This window comes from Paralichthys olivaceus, chromosome 15, assembly GCF_024713975.1.
Source record: "Paralichthys olivaceus isolate ysfri-2021 chromosome 15, ASM2471397v2, whole genome shotgun sequence".
Lineage (NCBI taxonomy): Eukaryota > Metazoa > Chordata > Actinopteri > Pleuronectiformes > Paralichthyidae > Paralichthys > Paralichthys olivaceus.
Window position 1 is genome coordinate 12,385,502 of NC_091107.1, and position 23,447 is coordinate 12,408,948.

General features: G+C 39.0%; 1 protein-coding gene across 20 annotated transcripts in view; it reads right to left on the minus strand.

Annotated features, from left to right (window-relative positions):
* Positions 1 to 23,447, minus strand: part of nrxn2a (neurexin 2a) — a 119,300-nt gene that overhangs the window by 14,500 nt on the left and 81,353 nt on the right. For 17 of the 20 annotated variants that reach the window (XM_069539896.1, XM_069539897.1, XM_069539895.1 and 14 more), the window contains one exon: positions 1,751 to 1,932. In XM_069539896.1, the coding sequence (XP_069395997.1) occupies positions 1,751 to 1,932 (182 nt within the window). Of the gene's footprint in view, positions 1 to 1,750; positions 1,933 to 12,542; positions 14,246 to 23,447 lie in introns of those variants that run through there. The other 3 variants (XM_069539900.1, XM_069539899.1, XM_020086159.2) reach the window with 3 other exon arrangements.

The window sequence follows — 23,447 nt, forward strand, 5'->3', positions numbered from 1 at the left end:
CGGGGGAAGATGTTTGTGGCCAACATGTGGAGACAGTGTAAACTCTCAAAGCACAGACACAGATACAAAATACCCATGCTAGCTGTCAACACAATGCAAAAGTAAAAGTACATAGGAAATAAGATCCACAACCAGATAAACACACACCAGGTTCATAAGCTGCCTCTGACTCCTCTTTTGCATGAACACATTATTATTTATCATTATTTTTCACATAATTCTAATTATTGTTTTTAAACTAAATCTATTAAGTGACTCTAATTCTTGTGTTCTCAATGAATATTCTTAAGACATCAGTCAATAGTAAAACAATGCACTAACCTGTATTAAAGGTGCTATAAAGGAAAGTTTGATCAATTGATTAATGTGATTTGATGCGTACGTGTGAGTCCTGCGTAAGAGTCCCACTCCAGTTCTGATTCTGGTCCCGGGCTTTGACAACAGGTGTGATTTTGATTATTACACTGCTCACAGACGTTTGACAGATCTCGCCTCAGCTTTTCATCGTGCCACATCTGTCCTGTGGCTTCAAGCTGAAAAGGCTGATTTCCCTCCAGAAAAGACGGTCGCTGGCAGCTGCTGAGGAGTCACTTTATCTCACCAACACACACACACACACACACACACACACACACACACACACACACACACACACACACACACACACACACACACACACACACACACACTCACTCACTCACACACACACTCACACACTCACTCACTCACTCTGTGACTCCACTGACTTCTGCTCTATTGTAGCTGCTTCTCCAGGTCATTATTTATCTATTACTGTTATCTCCCTATTTGGACTCAAATGGCATCAGTCAGCAAACAAGCTGTAAAAACCTGAATTTAAAAATAGACCATTAGATGTATATTCATATTTATTTCTTTTCCTCTTCATTTAATAAAAGATCGTAGCAGCAGTAGTCAACCAGATGGCCTTTTTCTTTTGCTCATGTGAAATCAGTTTTTGTGCCTTCATCAACATATCAAGGGAAGAGACGGTGACATCCTCATCATTTCTGATAAAACAACTTTTTGTCAGCGTTGCATTTTTCTCTCCCCTTTCTCAGGTTATACAACGTCTACTTAATTGCTCCCAGAAATACTTTCATGATTGTCTGCTACAGAGCCACATTAATATCAAGTGAAGAAGCGTATGTCTTATTTGATGATGTGCTCATTTTTAATCCACTTAAATGTTCCAGTGCTTGTTGCAGCTTCTTTCTGTGTTTGCAGAGAGCGTGGACTCATTTCCACAGTTTCAGTTGTCCTGATGTTAACTATGAACTAGTCTTTATTCACAAAGTAACATGCTACAGATTCCAATAAAAAAAGACAATGAATGCTACTTTCTTAGCCAATGCAAATAAATGTAAATGCTATTAAGGACAATGTGTGCCTCATCCTTCAGAGAAGGTTGAATTGAAGCTTGTGGATGCAGTTGGTATAAGTCTGTTGTTTTGTTAATGCACATGAAAGAAACTAAAATATATGATAAAATGATCTGTAAATCAGTAACAGATTATTGTGTATTTACCCCAAATTTTGGAAATGTATGATTTTGAAAAGAGAAATAGAAAGTGCAGAAATATCCACCTGATTGTCTTATAAATCACATGAATGACATTTTTAACCTTCTTTGTGTTTTTTTTTTCCTGTTCCAAACTGTTCCGTGATGCCCCACCTATCTCCGGGTGTTGCTTTTAATCTTAAAGCCTCAGACTCTGCTTCCCATCCTTACTATATGCAGCTGAAGATAGTCTCCGAGCCCATGGGTGCTCTCCACTCGCACTAAGATGGCGTCCTTCTGCTGGGAGCTGAAGCCCACAGCCAACCGGTCGGCTCGGGTGCTCGGCCGCTCATTGGGAGCCCAGGTGAAAGTGATGAGAGCGCCCCCTTTCCCAAAGATATACGTGGTCCCAGCTGAGAACAGAGACAGAAAGAGAAACATGAGGATTTGTCCGAGGCATTAAAGAGTGACAGGTTTATCTGTTAGTAGGACGTATCAATAGTATTAGCAGCATTGCTCTCTGATTAAATCCCATGTTAGTCTATGCTTTTGCAGTTAAAATGATTATGCAGTGTTCATTTGGAGATATTGACGCCTTCAAGGACAAGTATTCTAAAGTCACTTGTTATAAGTATAACATGAGATGAGGTTTTCATTGCTCCTCTCATCAACTCACAGTGGACTCACACTATCTTGAGGGAAGGAGGAAATATATATTCAAGAGGTTTGCCTCATTCTTAAACACAGTATAATTTACAGAATGAGATGAATATTCACGTTGACAGGTTGTAGCTTTTATTTTCACGTTCCCACTGCAAATCCTGAGGATGAGTCCGACAATACCGACATTCAAAAGTGAGGTGAAAAGGTTTTCAATGCAATGATTCCACAATATCTATAACCAACTATTCACGTGCAGTATTACTTTCATTGTAATTATCATTTGTATTGCCAATTTTGTATTAGTTTAATGTTTCATAAAACTTATTTTCATTTATATGGCTATTTCTATTGGCACTGGTTCTGCATTTACTCTGTATCCACTTCATGTTTTTATTTTCCATATATATTTTATAATTAATACTCTTTCATTTTATTGTTCTCTATTGCATATTGTTCTGCTAATCTTGGAGCAAGCTGGCACAATAATTTCATTAAGCATTATTAAAGTCTATTTATCTTATCTTATTGAAACAAAACATAATCCAGGATCATCATTTGCCGTCTATTTCACATAAGTCTACAGTGATTGCAGAACTTATCAATCTATTTTAGACTTTTATAATTAACATTTGTTCAGGTTCCAAAGACTTGCTTTAGGCTTCAAAGCCACTCATACATTTGTGTGCTTGTCTGGGTATTCCATTTTGCAATTTTAATATTTCTTGCAGGTTTGCAGACCCTCTGATATTCATACCGCATGCATAATAGAGATAGCCTTCACTGTCCTTTTCAATTCAATATGAAACAATATAAAGGGACTGTTAAAAAGACATTGATTTAAATCTGATAAAAATTCCTTCTCATATGTATCAGATGCACTGCAAATCAATAGTGTCTGGTTAAACTTTTCATGGAAGTTATTCATCTGCACTCAGAGAGCATGCTTCAGATGAATGAGGCATATTGGTGTTGATTTATAATTTACAAGTCTTGCTGGAATTACTGAGATACCTGAGAAAATCCATGCAGGCTAAAATCTATTTGCTGATTAGCGGGTAAATCAGACACTTCTTCATGATACGATGTGATTTATTCCAAGCCTCTCAGACAGCTCAGACAGTTAATTAAATATACTTAGAAAAAACCCCTTCTAATTTGTGACGACAGTTAAATCTGAAATGTAATTCAATTTTGTATAATGCGAGCAAATGAAAAGTTTAAATCTAAGCTTTCTCAGAGGGACGCCGTTCTTTTCGAACACTTAGGACTGCAGGTGTTGACTGCAAATAGGGAGAGAACGTTGACAGTTATCTTTGATAGTTCAGCACAAACATGCTATTCTGGGCTCCTTTTAACGCCTGAAACCAGATTGTTGCTTTTACAACTTGTCTTTTTCAGAGCTCAAATCACTCAAGTGAAGGAGAGGAGCACTTGAACAAAATTGTAGCCTCAATTTCAACCACGCACCAAGACTTGAGTACTCCCCTGCTTGGTATAATGGGTGCTCCCATGATATTGACAGGAGCTCGCTGCTGCTCGGGTGCTTTCTTATCACTGAACACTCACTGCGACGAGTTGAAACCACCTTGCCCCGACTTTGAATTTAATTAAAAGGGCAGGTTTGTTTCAAACCAATTTTTTTCCCCTTCCTGAAGTAATCTTAATGTCTGGGATTTGCATTCAAATGTGACTCTGTGACATTAGTTACCTCAAGGAGCCTCAGTGAGTGGGTTTATTGGATTCATCCTTTCAGCAAGCGTTATCTGCATTTGGCCTCTTATCTGCCCTCGTTTCTGCTAAATGAAATCACTTTTCTCTCTGTTTGACGATATTATAGTGTGGACCAGTTCAATGTAAGAAAAAATCAGCATACAGGAATTTGGTGGAGGGAACTAATCTTTTTGTGTTAGCTTACAGACCCAGTGAAACGGAGGTCAGGGCACTATAAGTTCCGCATGAGAATGCACTGGATGCAAAATTAGTAAGTGCAGGGTGAGTCATGAAAGAGAAAAGATATTGATATAAGTTATTATTTTTTTTCACACATTTGGCCTATATCAAGAGTTAAATTACCACAAGGACACAGGATTGAAACTGGGAAGACTTTCTTTTAATTTCATGGGAATATGCAAATTTTCTTAATTTCCCATTAATTCAATTTAAAATGTCTATTTTTTAATTTCAGACCATGGCTGAGCTTAGAGGCACAAGTTGTTCCTAAGATCTTTGACTTGAAATGATGAGCTCAATGAATAAGTTCACTCTTCTCAATAGATGAAGTTTTGAAAGAAAGAAATCTAGCATATTAACTGACTTCCCAGCAATCTCATCAGAGACTTTTCTCCCTTGTAGTTTGAGCACAACAGACATGATGTAAACTTCCTGTGAAGGATCGTGGTTGTTTCTTTTAATGTTTATGAAAAAATATTTTGTTTTGAAATTAGTTCCTATGAAGACAGTTAATGAGTAAAGCCAGTGTTGCCTTTTGTCTTTGTAATGACTCTCTTACAAATTAGCCTCAGCAGTTTCAGTTGTAAGTTGAAGTCGAATCAAATGAAGAACAGACTCTTTACTCTCTCTCTCATGAGGGGATGTCAAAACACTTAATTTTGAAAACTTCAGTGCGATTGCTGCCTTAAAAATGTGAGTAAACTTTACTTGAAATGGCAGCTGACATCTTAACTTGAAAGCTGAAATATTGTTTGAAATTGTTTGTTTATTTGACAAGGAAAAGCCTTATTTTTATTTTATACCAGCCCAGCAAAAAATACCACTGATTGTGTATGTATATATTGTATGCATTTCTAAAATAGCACCTTACAGTTGTTAAACACCTCCAACTGCAGCGACCTAAATTCAAACTTCACACTCTGGTCGTCTTTGCTGAAGGGCTGCTCCCCGCATTTCATTATACCCTAAAACACTTCATTATTTATGGCCTATATAGCTTATAGCTTGTTTGTTCTTGTAAAACCAAACAAACAAGCACGTAAACCATGCTGTGGTTAATCAATATAGTCTGAGACCAAGTTTCACCGCAGGTCTTATTTATCCAAGTTTCACTGTGCAATATATCCTTGAACACCAATTTAAAATGTACTCAGGAGACTCAAACCTAATGAACTTTTTGTACCCACTTTCCGGTCTTAGCGGAGCATTGCAAACATTACATTCAGCGATGTACAGAGTACAAATACACAGCTTACAAACAGAATGCGATTTTAAAACACATGAAACATACATGTGTAAAACTCGTGTAAGACACGTGATTTGAAGTTATTTTACACGTGAAATACGAGAATCCCTTGTTAAAACATCAGCTAATGGAAAGATGGATAAAAACTGATGTGAAAGATTCCCCTGTTGATTCCACTGACTTGTGAGTGATCATGTTAGGTTGCATGAATACAGAGATTGTCATGTGAGAATTAAAACACTGTGCAATGGAAATTTAACAACCTAAATAATAAGTTTGATTTTAATAACATTGACAACTTTTTATTTTTTTGGCAGACTTGTAAATAAATAATAAATGACAAGTTGAACGTAGAACTTTTAGAATGAACGTTGTTTTATATAACATTAAATAAGGACATCAAAGAACATCTACAGTAGATCAGCGTCTGTATGTCCCATGTGCACTATGAATCAAATCAAAATGGCAACATCCACACCAACAGAAGAATAGCTGCTTCGTTGCTGTTTCTTTGTCTGAATTGCTGAGGTGAGGTGAGAGTCAGACCTCCTCACATGGCCTCTCTTCAAATAGAGTCCATTTTTCTGATGCACCAACACATGCAGTCAGACACAACCAATTGTTGAACACAGGCATTCTCACAAGAGCCTCACGTACACCCACCTATGACGAAATGTATGTCATGCGAACCTTCATGCTCGCGGAAAAGGGAACACTGACTTCAGGGGTAACGTGGACTGCTGTGATGTGCATCATGAAATATGGAATACTGATGCACTTGCAAGAAAACATAGACGCAGCTGTCTGGAGACAGCAGTAACTCCTGCATTAGTCATACAGTAACGTTAAAGCATGCCATTATACCTTTCTGCCTCCCTGTTCTGTCTTATTCCGTTTCCTCTGTTCTGTGTGTGGTGGTGGATCGGCATCAAATAAAGCAGGCACTAAATCAGTCTTGCTATAATTATTACTATAAACATCCCTGTTCTCTTGGAGCAGCTCAGCTCCATCTCTGCCGTCTATCTTGTGGGAGCGCTCAGCTCTTCTCTCATGGCTGTTCAATGCATCTGTGCATGAATAATAGGCCTCCCCTGGAGAACTGCAAGATGTGTGCTGTATATCACATCATTATTAGTAAGGAGCCTTGATAATTAGTTACACTGTACACAGGCATTGTAAAATTCGTATTATTTATGAATATTATATTGGTGGTATGATCGCATATTCACTGCAAACGCTTAATTGCGAGGCCTTTTTGGTTGTTAAGTGATATTACACATTCATCTGCTTTTCACAGGTGATATAATTGTGTCAGTGATGCTCTTGGTTTGGTTGATTGGTTGTCGTGTCTTAATATATCCCTGCACAACTAATAGTATAAACAGCATGGATTGTTTGTTTGCACCAAGATGCATGTAACCCACTCAAACTTCCTGTCCTTCATTTGTGCTCTCAGCCAGCTGCTCATAGGACTTGCAAATACACTGAGACGCTGGTGAAAATTTGCATCGCAACAGCTTAGATGTGAAAAGTTGTGTGGAAGAACACATTTCCTGAGCTTGCTGTAGGAGGAAAGTGGAAAATTCCTGCAGCCCCAAGCTACATGGAGCCACTTTTACCTTGCATTATATTACCAATCATGACTTTTAAGAGGCTGAACAATAATCGTGAATTATACGAATGGCAGCTGTTATCGGCTGCTACATTATAAATAAGTGGTGTAAAGGTGACTTAATCACGCTCGCCATTTCGACCATTTGTGGAGATTACGAGTCCCACTGGCAGGGTATAGAGTATGTGCGCCCACAGGTTGGCTGTATATGGACGAGGATATTCAGTTTTCTGGATGCCCTGCCAGCTTCCAGTAAAAGGAAAAAATTGTTTGAGTGCATCACAGTATAGCCTGATGTGCTGTGTACAGTTCTTAGGGGCACTTTAAGAAAACTAAGGTGATTGATACAGAACGTAATCTTTGCAGCTTTGCAGAAATGGAGAGTTATGGAGAGATATTAAGTTTTGAATTTGCCTTCTGACTTATGTTGTCTGAGGCACACGTCTCCCACGGTCTATTAAATACGGCTCAGTGAAATGATGAAAATGAATAGTAAATCCTGACAGAGAGGACATATGGTGTTCGGGTTAAAATATGGTGTTCAAGTTAGAAAGTGGCATCACATACTTAGCCCGGTGAACACATACCCCCAAATTAAATCAATTACATTTGATGAATTAAGAGCCATATTGAATATCAAATGAAAAAATACTGCAGCTGGCACACGTAGACGTCAGCTATATAATGGTTGAATTGCTGTTTCTGCACCTATCAGCAACATGTATCTAGTCTGTCGGTTCCAAAATTGAATGCAGCTCCCAGCTCCTCGAACCACCTTCCCCGTCTGTAATAATGTTAAGGTTTTCTCCCATTCAATTTCCAGATGAGTTTGGTCATGGGGAAACTGTTTCGACTCAGATGCGTTTCTGAAATATTGCATTAATGCTTCATCTCCATCAGAACGCTGCAGGCATACAGTCCTACAACTTGGAAATAAGTGAGCATATTCACACTTCTGGTTCCCTCATCCTGAAGTTGATGGTTTTTTACAGTGGGGATTTTGGTCAGAGTCCTGAAATAAGAACTGCGGTCGACAAGATTTGTTCATGTTATATTCTACAACATACAGCATATCAGTTAATACAGAGTTTTTAGGCTTTTACATGTTTTTAAAGAGGCGGTTGCGAGCAAGTGGCTCAATGAAACCACTGAGGTTGTCAGGAACATTAAACATCATCAAGCTGAACACGAAATCCAATCTACTCACTAGTCTGTCTTTACAGCCAGTGTTTGTACTCACACGCTTGCAGACCAACTATCTCAGTAGCGTAGTATGGGTGACGCTGAAGTCTTGCAAACATGGTTTAGATCATTTAGAGCCTGAGGTAAGCTTTTTACCTCTGGTGATTGTTTAAGGCCCTAAAGGATCACCTTACCCCAACATGTATGTTTCATAAACCTTTGTCACAGATCTGATTTCTGCAGTAAATTAAAAGCCAATGGAAAACCCCTTTTTTTATCAAGGGAGTTGATGCTAACTTCTGGGTGGCCAACAAAATTACAATTATACCTGTATCACTCTACTGCAAAAGACACTTCTAATAATTGCACAAGCATTTGTAATGGATACACCCAAAGATTTCCTGGAGATTGTAATTGTGGCCTTTAGTTTTCATAAATTATCCAGGGTTTTCCTATATTGCCACATGAGATCTGTAAGTTGTATACTGAATGTTTATTGCATTTAAAGTTCTAGACAAGATTTTAATAAAATCAAACTAAATTATAATTGTTAAATGAATGGTGATTTTTCTGCAATAGGCATTTAGTGCATTCCTGCAGTAATATGTCATACTGCTAGTTTCCATTGGTAGTTCTCCACAATCTCTGGTTCTCTCTCTAACATGTCTGTAATTCTTTGAATAGACTACCATTAATGCCTGCACTGCTTGAGTGTATGTATTCTTTATACAAAAACCTTGAATCTGTCCATCACTCTTATTGTTACTGCATTCAATAACAGTATTCGTGCTTGTTAGCATTTTGCATATGTGCAGGTTTACAAGACTATGCTGGTCTCTCATCCCCCATTTACATCTGCAACCACACTCAAGGCTATGCTGCTTAATGGGTTAGAGAAAAAAACACTCACAAAACAAATGGAAAATTCAGACCACTGCTGGGCATGTTGGGTGATTGGCGATGCTCTTTTTCTATTTCCTATATTTGCTGGTTGTTTTAAAAGCAATTTTCAGATGCAGTCATCACAACACTTCCTGGTTTTTTAACACTTCAGCATCTAATTCGGGCCACTATGTATTTTAGAAAAACATTTAATACCTCTGCAATTGCATTGAGAGTACAGAGCAATTCAATTATACACACATAAATATATGTGATATGACTATTTTGCAGAGAATTTAGCCCTTGCATTTCTTTTATGACTTGGTTTATCCATTGCAGCGAAAGCTTTCTGCTCCTCAGTTCAGTTTCCATGCTTGTGTTTATTCTGCTTTGCTGCAGATCTGGAGCAGAGCAGCGTTAACCTTGGTCTCTGGTTTCTGTTCTTACATGTCATCCTCCGCCTCGTCCAATTGTTTCACCCTCAACAAAACAAACAGTAATGACGAAGATGATGATAATAATAATAATGATATAATCATTAAAATAGCATTAGAATTCACAAGCAGCATTTGGGCAAAACATACTGTGCAGTGGAAGATGGTGTGTGTGTATGACAGAACATGCGGTGTTAGTGAATGAAGGCCTGCCTCACTATCATCCTTGAGGGTAATGTAATATGTGACCTGGAGGAAATTGAGCTTTCTCCGATAGACCCTCTGATGCCCCTGTTCCGTCGCTTTCTCTTTCTGTCACTCGTGCAGGAAAATTATAAACACTTTGTTTCCTCTGACTGCAGTGACACACGATAACACACGTGCTTTCTGTTTGCGTCCCGCTTTAAATACTGCATGTTGCTCGACAATATCATCACTGAAAGAAGCTCAGTAAACAATTTTCCCCACTTGAGACATCTCTCTGGAAGCATTAGCTGCTCTTTGCATCGCAACAACCAGACAGTTCTTACACCAACATGGGGGCCCTGGAGGATGGAGCGCGGCAGATTTTTTTTTCCCAGAGTGTGTCAGGAGCATGATGAGGGGGTCGGCCACAGTGCAATTTTTTCTAGCATTCCATTTGAGAGCATACAAGGTTTTTGGCACTGATTGTCATAACATTAGCAAACAAGCTCACTACTGCATTGGTCATAGGGGGTTGAACAAGAAAATGCTTTGAAACAGCATTGTATTTAATATGCATGGCCGCAACTAGTTCAGGATGGCTACATAAAATCTAGAATATAAAACGTTGGAATATTAGTTACATATGTCACAAGTTTGAGAAGTCAACATTCCCAATTATGTGATTTTAATATCTTGCATGTTTCTGTTTGCCACCTGGTGAAATAATCTATTGTTTAGATGCCATGCCTGAAGTTTATAGATCCATAATAACTAAAAACACAAAGCAACACTGAGTTCAAGTTGCTGGTTCTGTTTTTTAAAGACTTCATCTGAGGACTAAACCGAAAGGGTAGAAAATAAAATGCATGCTTTGAAATTACACCAATGCATCAATGTAATGTTCTGAATTAATTATCTTGATGTATGTTTTTACTGTAGCTATGTTTCAATCAAACTGTCAAACAAATGAGGAAGATGCTTTTTCACGAGATGGCTTGTTGTGAATATGGAGTTTCAACGATTTAAATCAGATATTTTATTAAGTGATTAAGTCATAATGTGTCAAATATCATTATGTTGAATATAATTCAAAGTATATTAAATTCTCATCTATGGCTACTGAGCCATCAGCAGTGACTTGTACATGAAGGCAGAGTAATATTTACTGATGGTGGTAAGGTGGACATTTTAAGGTCCCTACATTTTTAATTGTACTACACTTTTTTGTAAAATAGCAAATCAGAAAATGACATCTAGGCAAAAAAATACTTTAAAATCAGAATTAATCAATATTCAAAACTGCTACTGATATAGTTTGAATCATTTTAATGTGGCAGGACCAAAAAAATTATCCTCTGATTTATTACTAATTTAATGCCATCTAACCCTATTATTTCACTTTGTATTTTTTATGCCCTGAATGACTCTTCATAGTCATATTCACATCATCGTGATTTATTTAAACCCATAAGGCTGCATGTAAGAGCTTGTCACATACTGTAACCAGTGCACTGAGACAATACATGTAATATAACCTGTGTTTAGGATGAGGAGTGTGAGGCATTGCAGCAGGGTAGGTAGCCTATAAATAGCCATAGCCCAGGGACCTCTAGAAGTCTTTGACTAGCCTTGACACAAACACACACGTATCTGTTAGATTAATGTAAGAATCCAAAAATGATCATAGTTCAGCTGATATGATTGTTGCATTTGCGACCATTAAGGAATTTTAAGTTTTATTTTTTCAAATGCTTTCATGCTTCTGTGATAACAGTTACATAACACAGTACTATAGTAAACATTATGCCAATCAATGTTCATCTGTATGCACTCTTCACTCTGCATTGGAGACATGACTTGTAAAGCATAAGTACTGTTCATATTGTTATGTTGCAGTAAATTAGATTTCCTGCTCGGAAGCACATAATCCAGAACAACCTACAGTACAACATCTACAATGGAGGTTATTGGAAATGTATCAGTGGCTTCTTTGAAGTGTTTTCTTTTTTATGGGCCTGTTTGATCACAGGCTTTGCTGTGCCTGTAAAAATGCCTGGTCCAGAATGATATGGCTTTAATAGCGCAGCAGTAATTCATCACATTTTAGCCCCTTTGCAACTGACAAAACTGCTGCACTGGAGAAGACACTACAAATCCATTGGGCCCCTTTTTATAGGGCATAAAAGTGAGTCTTAGGTCCAAAATTTCAAATTGCGATATGTAAGAGATCTGGTGTCTGTGCTATGAAGGAAAGAATTTAGGTAGCGTACCTAATTTAACTTCGACTGTCGACTGTAAATACCTTATATCCCTCAACTGAACACAAGGAATATCCGTCTTACAAAGCTGAAGAATGGGCAACAGTTTATTGAGAAAATTCTGTGATAATTGTCCTATATACTCAGCACCCATGAAGAGAAGTGTCTCTCTCTCTTTAGATAGTTAGCGCCTGCTCTTATGTGCCACTAAATATAGTACAGTGTAAAAATCAGCTTTGAAACAAATCAGCTCCCTTAAAATGAGTGCATCACGCTGCTTAAACAAACAAGACCCTTGCACAGAGAGATAAAGAGATTTGCAACAATGATTCATCACACCATTGATGATGTAGCACCTTGAAAAGAAACATGGGGAAAGGGCCAACCACTACTGATACAGATGGAGTGATAAAGGGATTAATGATGCACTGAGGCTGCAGCACATCTCTGTCGGTGAAGGATCTATCCAGCCACTCCAGACCCCTAACGGTGCCACCAAAGTAAACCCTATCTATCTCTAAAATGCCAACATATTCTTGACCCTTGACATTGACAATGATGCATTTAATGAGGCAGTAAACAGAAGTTGAGGATGAGGGAAAAGTCTTACCATGTCCTCCTCTGGTAAGAAAAGGCATCCTGTTGATGGCAATAGGAACGGTGCCGTGCTTATTGTGGAAATGGTGGACATGGTGCGTGGTGCTGAGACTAGAAGACACACGTGCTGTTCCAGTCTGTATGGGGAGGAGAGTGAGCAATGCAAACCAGAGTACTAGTCTGGAACAATAACTTAGGCCCATGCCTATGCTAAAGTGTGACCAGCTCCACGGCTGTCCGAGCACAGGGGCGGCTGCAAAGAGTCTACCCATGTATATTAGATCCACGTTGGCCCAGGACAGACAACTTGGCCAAGCTTTGGCCTGTGATAGCTCAACGTGCAGACCACGGGGCATCTCAGAGATAATCTGGGCCCATTTCTTTCATAATCCCTCTGGTTTGGTTGACGATGCTGCAGAAATATCCATTAAAATTTGTGTGAAAAAAATAAGCAAAAATGGATTTTCAAGATGAAGCTAAACAGCCACCAGTTTATCTAGTCTCAACGTTTTGCCATGACGAAATGACTACTGCACAGAAAAGCCAGTGTTAAAAACTGATGAAAACCATTCCCGATCACATTCTTCAGAAAGTGAGCCGAGTGTTTCCAAAAACGCAGGAAAGATACACATCCAGACCAAGAACGGAGACGAATCCACCACTAATTTCAAACCGGCATGTTGCTCGACCATGATATTCAGGCGTGAAAAGTAGCAGGACGGGGCTTCATGTGACAAGAATTCTGATAAGAGTCTCCATCGCCCACAGGTAGAGCTTGAGGACAGCTGAGCCTGCCCACTAAGAAGAAGAGTGCCGCTCCACCGCAACAGCAGAAGACATCATCACACGCTGTGGGAAACTGGATCATTTCATTAAGCAAAAAGGACAAGGAGATAAAAATACGCACGAGGGAAGATTTTCAGCGATGAAGGGTGATGCAGGAAGCTGCGCTTTTGTTCCCCTTTAGCCAGGGTAAGGGAAGAGAATGGAGATAGGGAGGTGGGGGGAGAAGAGAGAGAAATAGAGAGAGAAAAAGAGAGAGAGAGGGAGCAGTATCTGCAGCAGCGCGGTAAAGGAGAAAATCCAGAAAATAAATAAATAATTTCTCAGCAGCTCCTCATTCACTCTCTCACAGACGCAGCAAATCCAGCCAACAGTAACCTCTGGTGAAGGCAGAGATCCCACCACACTGCAGCCGTGACACGAGTCTTTCTATTTCAAATGATCCTTCCCTCACCGCTCCACCTGCTCAGTCTCATGCAGTAAAAGACTACTGCTGCATCCCCCTCACCGCTGCTCCTTTTTTTCTTCCCTTTATCCTCTCCTGTATCCTCTCTTCCAGATCTGCTGTGCCGCCTCAGACTGAGCGCGGTGAACGTGACAGCTGCATGTGTCTCTTGAGGAGGGCAGGTGATTCTCCTCAGATGTGCCAGAGACCGAGATGTTGCCTTGGACTGCTGCAGCAGAAAAAAATTATGCTAATAAAAAAAAGGACTACTGCTACATTATCAATCCCGGATGGATGAAATTCCAGAACAGTGGTGGATCCCAGCACAAAAAAAATAACCTTGGCTTGGAGGTGTGGTCTAATGAAGGCCAGATAAAGGAGGTCTTCTATAAAGGCATACTGTAGTCAGAGGCTCTGATCCAGCGATGCACAGCATGCGCCTACAGTGTTTGTGTGCGCGCGCTTGTGTGTGTGCGTCTAAAAGAGAGAGAGAGAGAGTCTGAGCAAATGAGTGTGGGGGTAGAGGGGTGGTGGGGGGTGTTTGAGCGATCGCAGGAGGGAGGGAGGAAGGGGGAAGACAGGAAGAGACGGCGAAAAAAAGAGAAAACAGGCAGCCACGGAGCAGGAACGCAGGGGGAACGGCGAGGCAAGAAAATGGGCTGTCTGAATAAATACATGCTACGGATTCACAGCACACGGGCTTGCAGGGTCCTGGTAGTAACACGCAGGAATCATACTGCAGAGGAGGAGCCTGATTTAGGTGAGCTGTCAGAGCTGTTACAGAATCAACATGAGAGGTTATTGGTATGGACGTGCTACTTTAACATAACAAGCTACAATATAGGCATGAATGGCAGAAACACAAACATCTGTCAAATTGATATCATACAGCTCACTACCTCAGGGTGAGGAATGCTATACAGGCTGTGGTGTGTAATCCATTTTGAGGATATCAAGAGCTTGCATCAAAATTCAATCTAAAGCTTCTCTTTTCCAAGCTTTGCACTCCAATACCATTGCTGTTTTAACACTCCAAATCAATTTTCTCTAATCCTTCCGCCTGATGTGTTCACCTTATATCAGTATACAAGTCCCCCCCCCCCCCCCCCCATCATAGAGCTCAGCAGCTCTCTGCTCTCATGCTGCTTAACCATGCAGAACTTATTCCTCTGCTATGAGTGATATGAGTTCAGAGGTATTCTGACAGTTTCTGTGTTTTTGGGTGGGGTGGAAATGGGAAGATGAATCTGGATGTATTGACACTTGATAGGATGAGCACGTTATTATAAATGGGGAGACAAAGTGGAGGTGTGGAGGAGGTGGAGCGAAATAAAAGAGAGAGGAGAGAGATTGCAGGGGAGCAGCGGAGAGAGAGGAAGAGGGACTGCATCTGTATCAGCTAAATCACGGTCGATAGAGATATCAGCTGGGATTGCAGAGTCGGTTGAAAGGACACGCATGGAAACAGGAGGACAGAGGCGACCCATGCAGCACCACCTCTCATAGTGACAAGAAGTCGACGCAGGCCATTACTCAAGCAGTGGAGGAGGATGGGGCGTGTGTGTGTGTGTATGTGTGTGTGTATTCTGTTCTCTTTTGTTCAATCAAAATAGAACAGAGGAGGGTTGAGTGCATAACACTCCGGACTGGACATTTGTCTGCTGGAATTATGATCAGAAATAAACTGAACAATCAAAGGGAGATTTCACTCCTTGATCCTCGTCTACATGTGCTGGACACCAGCTTAATGAAGCAGTGTAGTTGCAGATCACTGTCTGGCTACAACATGCAGACACATTTACAGAGCTGACACAAGTACACACAATAATCCTGGTCATGTTTTTTTGTCTTTTTGCTGGATACATGTCTTTATTTTATTTTTTCCAATGACTTATACTTCTGTGCCTTCCATGTGCTAGAAGCCTTTATTTAAGTTTTCATGTGTCAAAACAGTTTGTCAGTGATTTATTACACATTATCTATGCAGATTGTCTGTGTGTGTTCTTCTGTTTTGTTAAGTTATGTTTTCACCCCTATCCGTTTGTTTGTTGGTTTCTTTGTCTGTAAGCAAGATGACACAAAAGCAACCAAAACTTTTCCACATAACTTGTTGGAAGGATTGCACATGAACCAAGGAACACCATATAAAAATTTGGTGCGGATCTAGAACAATCACTTTCTTTAGTATTTCCACAGGTTGTTTTTTTAAATTATTTTTGTTGATTTCCCAGATAATAAATCATTGATCTTGATAGAAAATATTTAGGGGACTGATATTTATGACCAACCCAAATTAAAATCCAGATGTAGTGAATTTAAATGTGGTTTCATAAGAGGGCTGTTATTGGGCCTTGGCGGAGATATGTATTCTACTGATTTTGAGTTTCTACTTGTGTTTATGTGTTAAACATAAAGAAAACAACCATTCACACTGTTAACTTTTCTACTCTCACAATTTAGCAACTATCCTAACCCCAAATCTGCAAGTGTAGACTGTGTAAGGAAGCCGGAGCACCCGGAGAAAACAGACACAAGGAGAACATGCAGACTCCACACAGGAAGAAAGGCCGAACCTGCACTCAAACTAGGAACCTTGCTGTGAGGCAGCAATACTAACCACCGCTTCTTTCAAATAAATAAACATAAACATTAACAATGGAAAAAGGCTTCCATTTCTACAGTTAAAGCCTTTTTACCTAAAACAGTCGCAACAAACGATTCTAATTTGAAAGTCTTCCCAGTAAAAACAGTTGATTATTTTATTTCCTATCACCATGAGGATTGTGTGTATGAGGAGTTGGATGGGATGATTTATGACCAGTGACTTGTTCAGTCAGAATCTCTGGGATGAGCGCATCTTTCGAGGCAGCGGATATCTCGATATCTCAGTGAGAGCTGTCGAGAATGAAAGAGTTGCATTAATCAGCTGACGTGCTTGAGGGTTGCTCAACATGATGAAAGCCGCCCTATCTGGACAACAAGGGGGAGGCTGGGCGGCTGTAACCTTGTGTTGTCCTTGGTTACTTAATAAGTTGGGCATCCCACGCAGCTCGTCCTATCAACACGCACCTCGGCACACCTCATAGAGTATACATCAAATGCACGTTTGATGTATGATGATGTATTTGATGATGGGCTTTATTCTTAAATTAATTCAAATAGACTCCTCTTGGATTTTGAAAAAGGAACGACTCTTCTATATCTGCTCTTCCTGCAGCTTCAGTTCAATAAACCTTTGATTTGCATTTTCATATTTCCCTACAGGCTATTTGAAACCCTTTTTTCCCACTTATAGATCAGTTTGGCAGATCTCTCAGAATTTACATAATCACATTATTGTTGCCTATATGGAACAACATAAAGCCTACAAACTACAAACTGATGATGTTTAGATTTCTTTGTAGGAAAAATCACAAGAGATTTTTGCAAACTTGCAAATGACATGATGTGAGAAGACGTGCACAGCGTTTTAAAGACTCAAGAAACCTAAATGTGCACTGTTTGTTCTCAGGAGGATTTGTGAGAGAAGATTTTTCACAGACATCCAGTCTCGCCCCAGGGGGCAAAGTAGCAGGATTAATCATAGCACTTTCAGATTAATTACTCATAATACGAGCATCCCCTGAAAGGCATGGCCTGCAGTTCTGATGTTTGGTTGATTTCATTAGGCTCAAAGCACCAACACCTAAAATAAGCCTGGCCTTAGATGGTGCAAGAAAAGGAGAGAGAATGAAAAATATCAAAGTGGGAGGAGATTGTTGTTGGGTAAATTCTTGAAAGAGGAAATTATCAGAGAAGGCACTTAGTGCCAGGTGAAACAAAACAGAACCAGAACCACTCACTCAAGTCAGGTTTTTAAGATTATTAAGTACCCCGTCAACAAATGAATGCAGACATTTTGTAAAACAAACTTTCTCCTCTGCATTATGGCCTCTCGTCCACAAGCAGAGAGCGTTTTTAAGGTCACTAAAATTGAGACCTTGCAAAGTGCAGATTTTCACAACTCTGGCGTCACAGCTTACTTTGTGCATGCCCGCTGTTGCTTTGTTTAATGAGCATGCACCAGAAGCAACAACATCAACGGCTATCGGTTTCTCTATGTTGGGTTAGCACTACTAGGTCTGATTACAAGTTTGCAGCCAAATCTAGCATGACTGACCCACATTACCAGTGCCGCTGTCCAACATTACAGCAGTTTTCTTTAGTATTTGATAGATAGTTGGCTCGGACCTCATCACCACCTACTGGCCCTGCATGCTTGTTTGAGTGTTTGTGTGTTCTTGTCTGGTTGGAGATATTTAGTAAAATTAGGTCATGTAGATGAAGCGGAAAATATCTGAGTAGACAAGGCCTTAATCACCGATAACAACTGCAAACATTTGGAGGTTTCAGTTGTGCATTTGTAGACAAAAAGCGAGACACAAATACTAAAGGACGTCCGGTGGCTAGACAACAGGCTCAGAGTTCAGTGGATTAACGGTGGCTCTGGAAGCACAGATTTACCTCCTCTTGATTCACGTCTTCATAAAATATGATCTTCCACATTGTTTTAACCAACTGTCTTGGTGTCTTGGCGGACTGTGTGAAGTCTCCTCTGAATGACACTGCACTTGACAGTAGGTTGCACATTGTTGGCTGCACATTGCGCTGGCAAAAATTAGATTCTGTTTACTTGTTTGCTTCAGCATGTCACCATTGAAAGGAGGAGAGCTGCAGGATTCCTTGCAATGCATTATTAATACAAGTATCCCCATCAAAGGGGACAAAAGGCAGCAGTCTATACACTTTAATCAAGCACAGTTAAATTCCTAAATGTTTTGCAATGAACTGATGCAAGAGAGCAAGAGGAGCTGTTCCACAAAAAAAAAACAAAAAAAACAAGTGGCAGAGAATGCTACCAGCTGTCACCATGGAAGAAAGAGAAATATTTTTGTTCGGCCGATGAGTTGTTCCACTTCACTCTAACCATTAATTTTTATTTTGACTCTAACAACATCAGCAGGACACTTTGCCATAGATGTGGTCATGCCTCTGTTATTTGCCTAGTATTGGTTTGCATTGCTGCTGATTGGCATGTTAGTCACAATATTAACTCTAATGAAAGCACTTGCAGAAATGCATGGCTGATTTTGCAGTTGCCATGGCTGCAAATCTTTAATGGAGGCTAGAGTTGTGTCCAACATTGTAACCCCTTTAGGAGATCTATAAGATGTGGAGAGTGATAGATGGCCTCAATTATGAAGGTTTGCAGGCCAGCCTCTTTATATTCATGATTAGATTATATTTTTATTCATTATATTGCACATTTAGGCCTTGTAGTTTAATGTTCCTTGAACAAATTAAGAGATGTTCCAGTTGGAAGTGGTGTGTTTTGCACACTGGACTTCCTGTGTTTTTGTATGTGATCCACTCTGCAGAGACTTGGCTTTATTTTCAAACCATTTGGTGGAAAACTGTGCATAGAGTTCTTGCCTTTTTTCATGTCCCTGTAATATCAAGTTTCCTATGGTTACTACATAATAAAATCTGAGGCATTGACGATTCTCTTCAGTAATGATAATGTGTGATATTCTGAGACTAGATATCTCAACAATCAGTAGGTCAGCCATAGTTTTGAAAAGCTGTGCCTTCACATCTTGATAAAGCAGCTGCTGGCAGTGAATAAACTGTAATGGTTAGTTTAGATCCCTGTAAAACAACAAAGTACAAAACGTACTCTGCTCTTCTCTTTAATAAACAAATATTAGAACCATTCTTTTAGTTTTTAGATGATTCTGATACTATAGTGTTTGAGTCATGCAGCAGTTTTTATCTAAGAGCAGAACATCTGCATTTATTTACCACCTTGTTATTTATTATTATTATTATTTATGCTATTGTTTGCTGTAAGATCCCAATGCAAGATAGTCTCTCATACTTACTTAGATGTATTTGTAGCCGTTCTTTACCAAGATACATGGAAACCGTGTATTGCTCATATAAATTCCCTGATCAAGTTGAATCCATTATATTAGGGTAATGTTGGATTTTAGTCGGACGAATGAGCAGTAGTACATTTAGAGCCATGGTGTTAATAGTTCAGTTTGTTGACATGGAATTCTCATGATGTGATGTTTTTCTTATAAAGCTGTAGTATAAAGAAGATGAGATGAGTGCAGCATTATCTGGAGATTACACAATATGCAACAAACAACTGCTATAAATTCAGATAAATACAAGAAGGAACTGAGGAACTGAATCATTATTGTAAAGAAACAAGATGTAGAAAGAAAAAGCCAAAGGAATAGTAAAATAATAAAAAAGTGAGATGTTGAAAAAATGTTTTGTATGTTTAATGTTTTAAAGTTAGTAAACCTAGGTGTTAAATGTGTTATGATTTTTTTTAAATAGAATCATATAAAATGTAATAATATAGATATGCTAAAAGAGAGAAGATGCAAAACCAGAAATAAAAATGATGGTATTAAGGAAAAATGTCAACAAAATAGAAATAGAATAAAAGAATATCCTGAGTGGAAAACACACAAATTACAAATTTGAGTCTGAAATAGTTTAAAATGTATCAAATGAAAATAAATTCCATGGCATAAAGATGTGGACCACAGTAATACAAAAATGCCTCACAGTAGGTTTTTGCTCTGGGTTTGGTCTCACAAGTCTAATAACCCAGTAAGGTCGAGACTAATAAGAACTTTACAAAACAGTAAAAGGATTTTAAAATCAAATGTAAATCAGACAGACAGCCAGCGCAGAGACTTTGTGTGATGCATGTTCTCTTTCCAGTCTTAGTCAACTCTGGAGCAGCTGGGTCATGAAGCAGTTACAGTTTATGATAAAAAATACATTTCATCTGTATTGCAGAAAAGTGCAGAGTGCTTGTTGAACTGTTCTTGCAATAAAATACAATGATATGGTCTCTACCACTGAAAAGAGAACATTTTGTTACCAACTAAAAAAAAACCCATAACAGGTAAGACCAACTAGTTTAGTTCTTTCAAATTTAAGTAGAAAGTGTTCATTTAACTTGAGTTAATACCTATTTTAGTGAGAGTGTCTCTTTCCACAAGGGTGCCGAAAGAGAGGTATCAAAAATGATCAAACATTATGCGGTGTTGATATTGTGGTGTTGGCCACAAGCAAATCAATATAGGTCAACCAAGGAGCATAAAAATATGTTTAAACTGTAGCAGTTCAGAGATGTCAGCTGAGCAGACGTCCTTCATATGGACACGGGACACGTTTGACTTCACAAAACGAAAGAAATGTGGCCACAAGTGTCCCAGGCCACCTGTGAATGTGGTCTGTGATCAGCTCTCATGACGCATTCAGGATGTATTTATGTGCTTTCAGACCTAAACCTTGTGCTGACCATGTTGTCCCGGATGGTTGGTGATATATCAGGTTTGAATGGGGTCAGTGCTGCTGCTGCATGAGGTGGGTTCTAATGTTACCTGCCCACTCAGATAGGATCAGTGAACCAGTTCCCCTCTTGTGATCTGTATCTGAATCTTAAAATTACAAAAAAAAACTACGTTACACATTGCATCCTAAAAATGAAGTGGAGTAGATGGTGCAGATATTTGCTTGTAGTTGACCAAAAAATTAATCTACAAAAGTAACATACATATACATGAAATATGTATAATATAATATATATACTCAGAAAAAAAAGTACTTTGTTCCATCACAGCCACTGGAAATAGTCACAGTTGTGCTTGATTTCAATAGAAAATGTAACATCCCTCGACAGAATGTTTTTCAAGATAAGATAATTTACTTTTTCAGAGCGTTTGAGCACTGTTTTGAATTCATAATGTGAAAGCCCACAAGACAGTAAAATGACAAACACATCTTGACTGTTGTAAAGATGTGAGATATCCTGCTGTTAAATGACTCCCATTGCAATAGGCACAGATCAGCATACTGTTGTATTGATAGGTGTGTGAAAGATGCATGAAACTCCTTCAGGCATCGAACATAGCGGCACCGCTTTCAATGATTCTCATGATTCAACAATGGGGCCCATTGTGCATTGAAGACAGGACTGTATGGAATCAAATTAAATAAGAGATTTGTGATGAATATATCATTATCGGCATTACAGTCGAATCATAGGATGTATAAGGGAGGCTTTATAACCCCACCATAGGAACGAAGCATAGCAGATCTTTTTATTATTCACTGAGCATAGTGGAAAGTGAGAGACCAATCTATCAAAATGAATTGGGAGCAAAGAAGAAAATGTAAAGGTTTTCTTTTGCTGAGCGAGCAGAGGCTGCCGCTTTGTTGTACAATGACCAGAGAGTGAGCCAGGAATAGAGACGAGGTGACAAAGAGAAGGGGTAGATAGAGAGAAACAAAAAAAAGAGGCAGGGAATTGAGAGTTTGTTTGTGTCTGAGAGAGAGAAATAGGAACAGAGAGATCACCACTACATTTGCAAGACATACAGTTTATATCAAAGCCTGGATTCTGTGACCTGCAGCAATATGATCCAGCTCATGCACAGTATTTGTCTGTTTTAAATTATCTCCATCTAATGTATGTACAGACGAATTTAGTGGGGTTATGGACACTGAATTCTCTGCTACACACCAGAGTAATGAACAAGCCCACGAGACCATCACACAACAACTCATGAGGGGGACTCAATTGTGTAAAAAATAATTTTGTCCTTAAAATTGCAAAAATGATGACGATAACAAATCACAAATAGAGGGTAATGTGAGGCCAATTTATTCAGTCTTGGGTTGGTGGTTATTTGCAAAAGCAATGCAATGAAACACACCCTGAGTTCACTCACATTAAAATGTGCAGTGTTATGTCAATTATCTTGCTGAACATGAAATAAAAGTCATTGTAAATCTAAGATACAAAAGTTGCAAAGAAATGTTTGATCAACTAACAGCATCACATTTTCAACTCCAGCAACATGAAGGAATCTTCATCAGCGGCTGTGACAAGGACAACACGGCCAACACAAAATCCTGCAAACTAACAAATGCAGATGAAAACATTTTGGCAGAGGCAATTCATGACTGATGAAACAAAGAAACAGAGGAACTATGTCATCAAAGTGAAGGAACACAAGCTGCAGAAAGAGAAAAGCAAGGCAAAAATTCACAATAGCAAAATAATCGTGTGGAAAGAAATCCAAAAAGAAGAGAGCTTCAAGTTAGTGCAACTACAAATGAAAAGGAAATTAACAATAAAATCATACAGATAGCAATACTGAAAGAGAGAAGATGTATTTCAATTATTAAAAATAAAAAGTATAAAAATGAAAATAGAATACAAATATATCCCAAGTGGTAAAACAGCCTAAAAACAATCTCAATTACAAAGAGATGTGGAGCATAGTAATAAAAAGATGCTTCACTATGGGTTCTTGTTTTGGTTTGGGTGAAATTAAAGGTGACTAGGGGGAAGTCTGATAAACAGGTAGGATCAAGACCAATAAGTGAAAGGATCTTAAAATCAATTGTGAGGCAGATTGCACTTTAAAACCGGTAAGATGCATGTTCTTGAAAGAACATTTTTATCAACAAACAGCATCACATTTGGAACTCCAGCAACATGATGGAATCTACATCAGGGGCTGTGAGCACCCCATGAAAACAATAATAATGATGGTAATAATAATATTAACAGAAGCAAAGTAGAGCACAAACGACAACAAATGTTTGAAACGC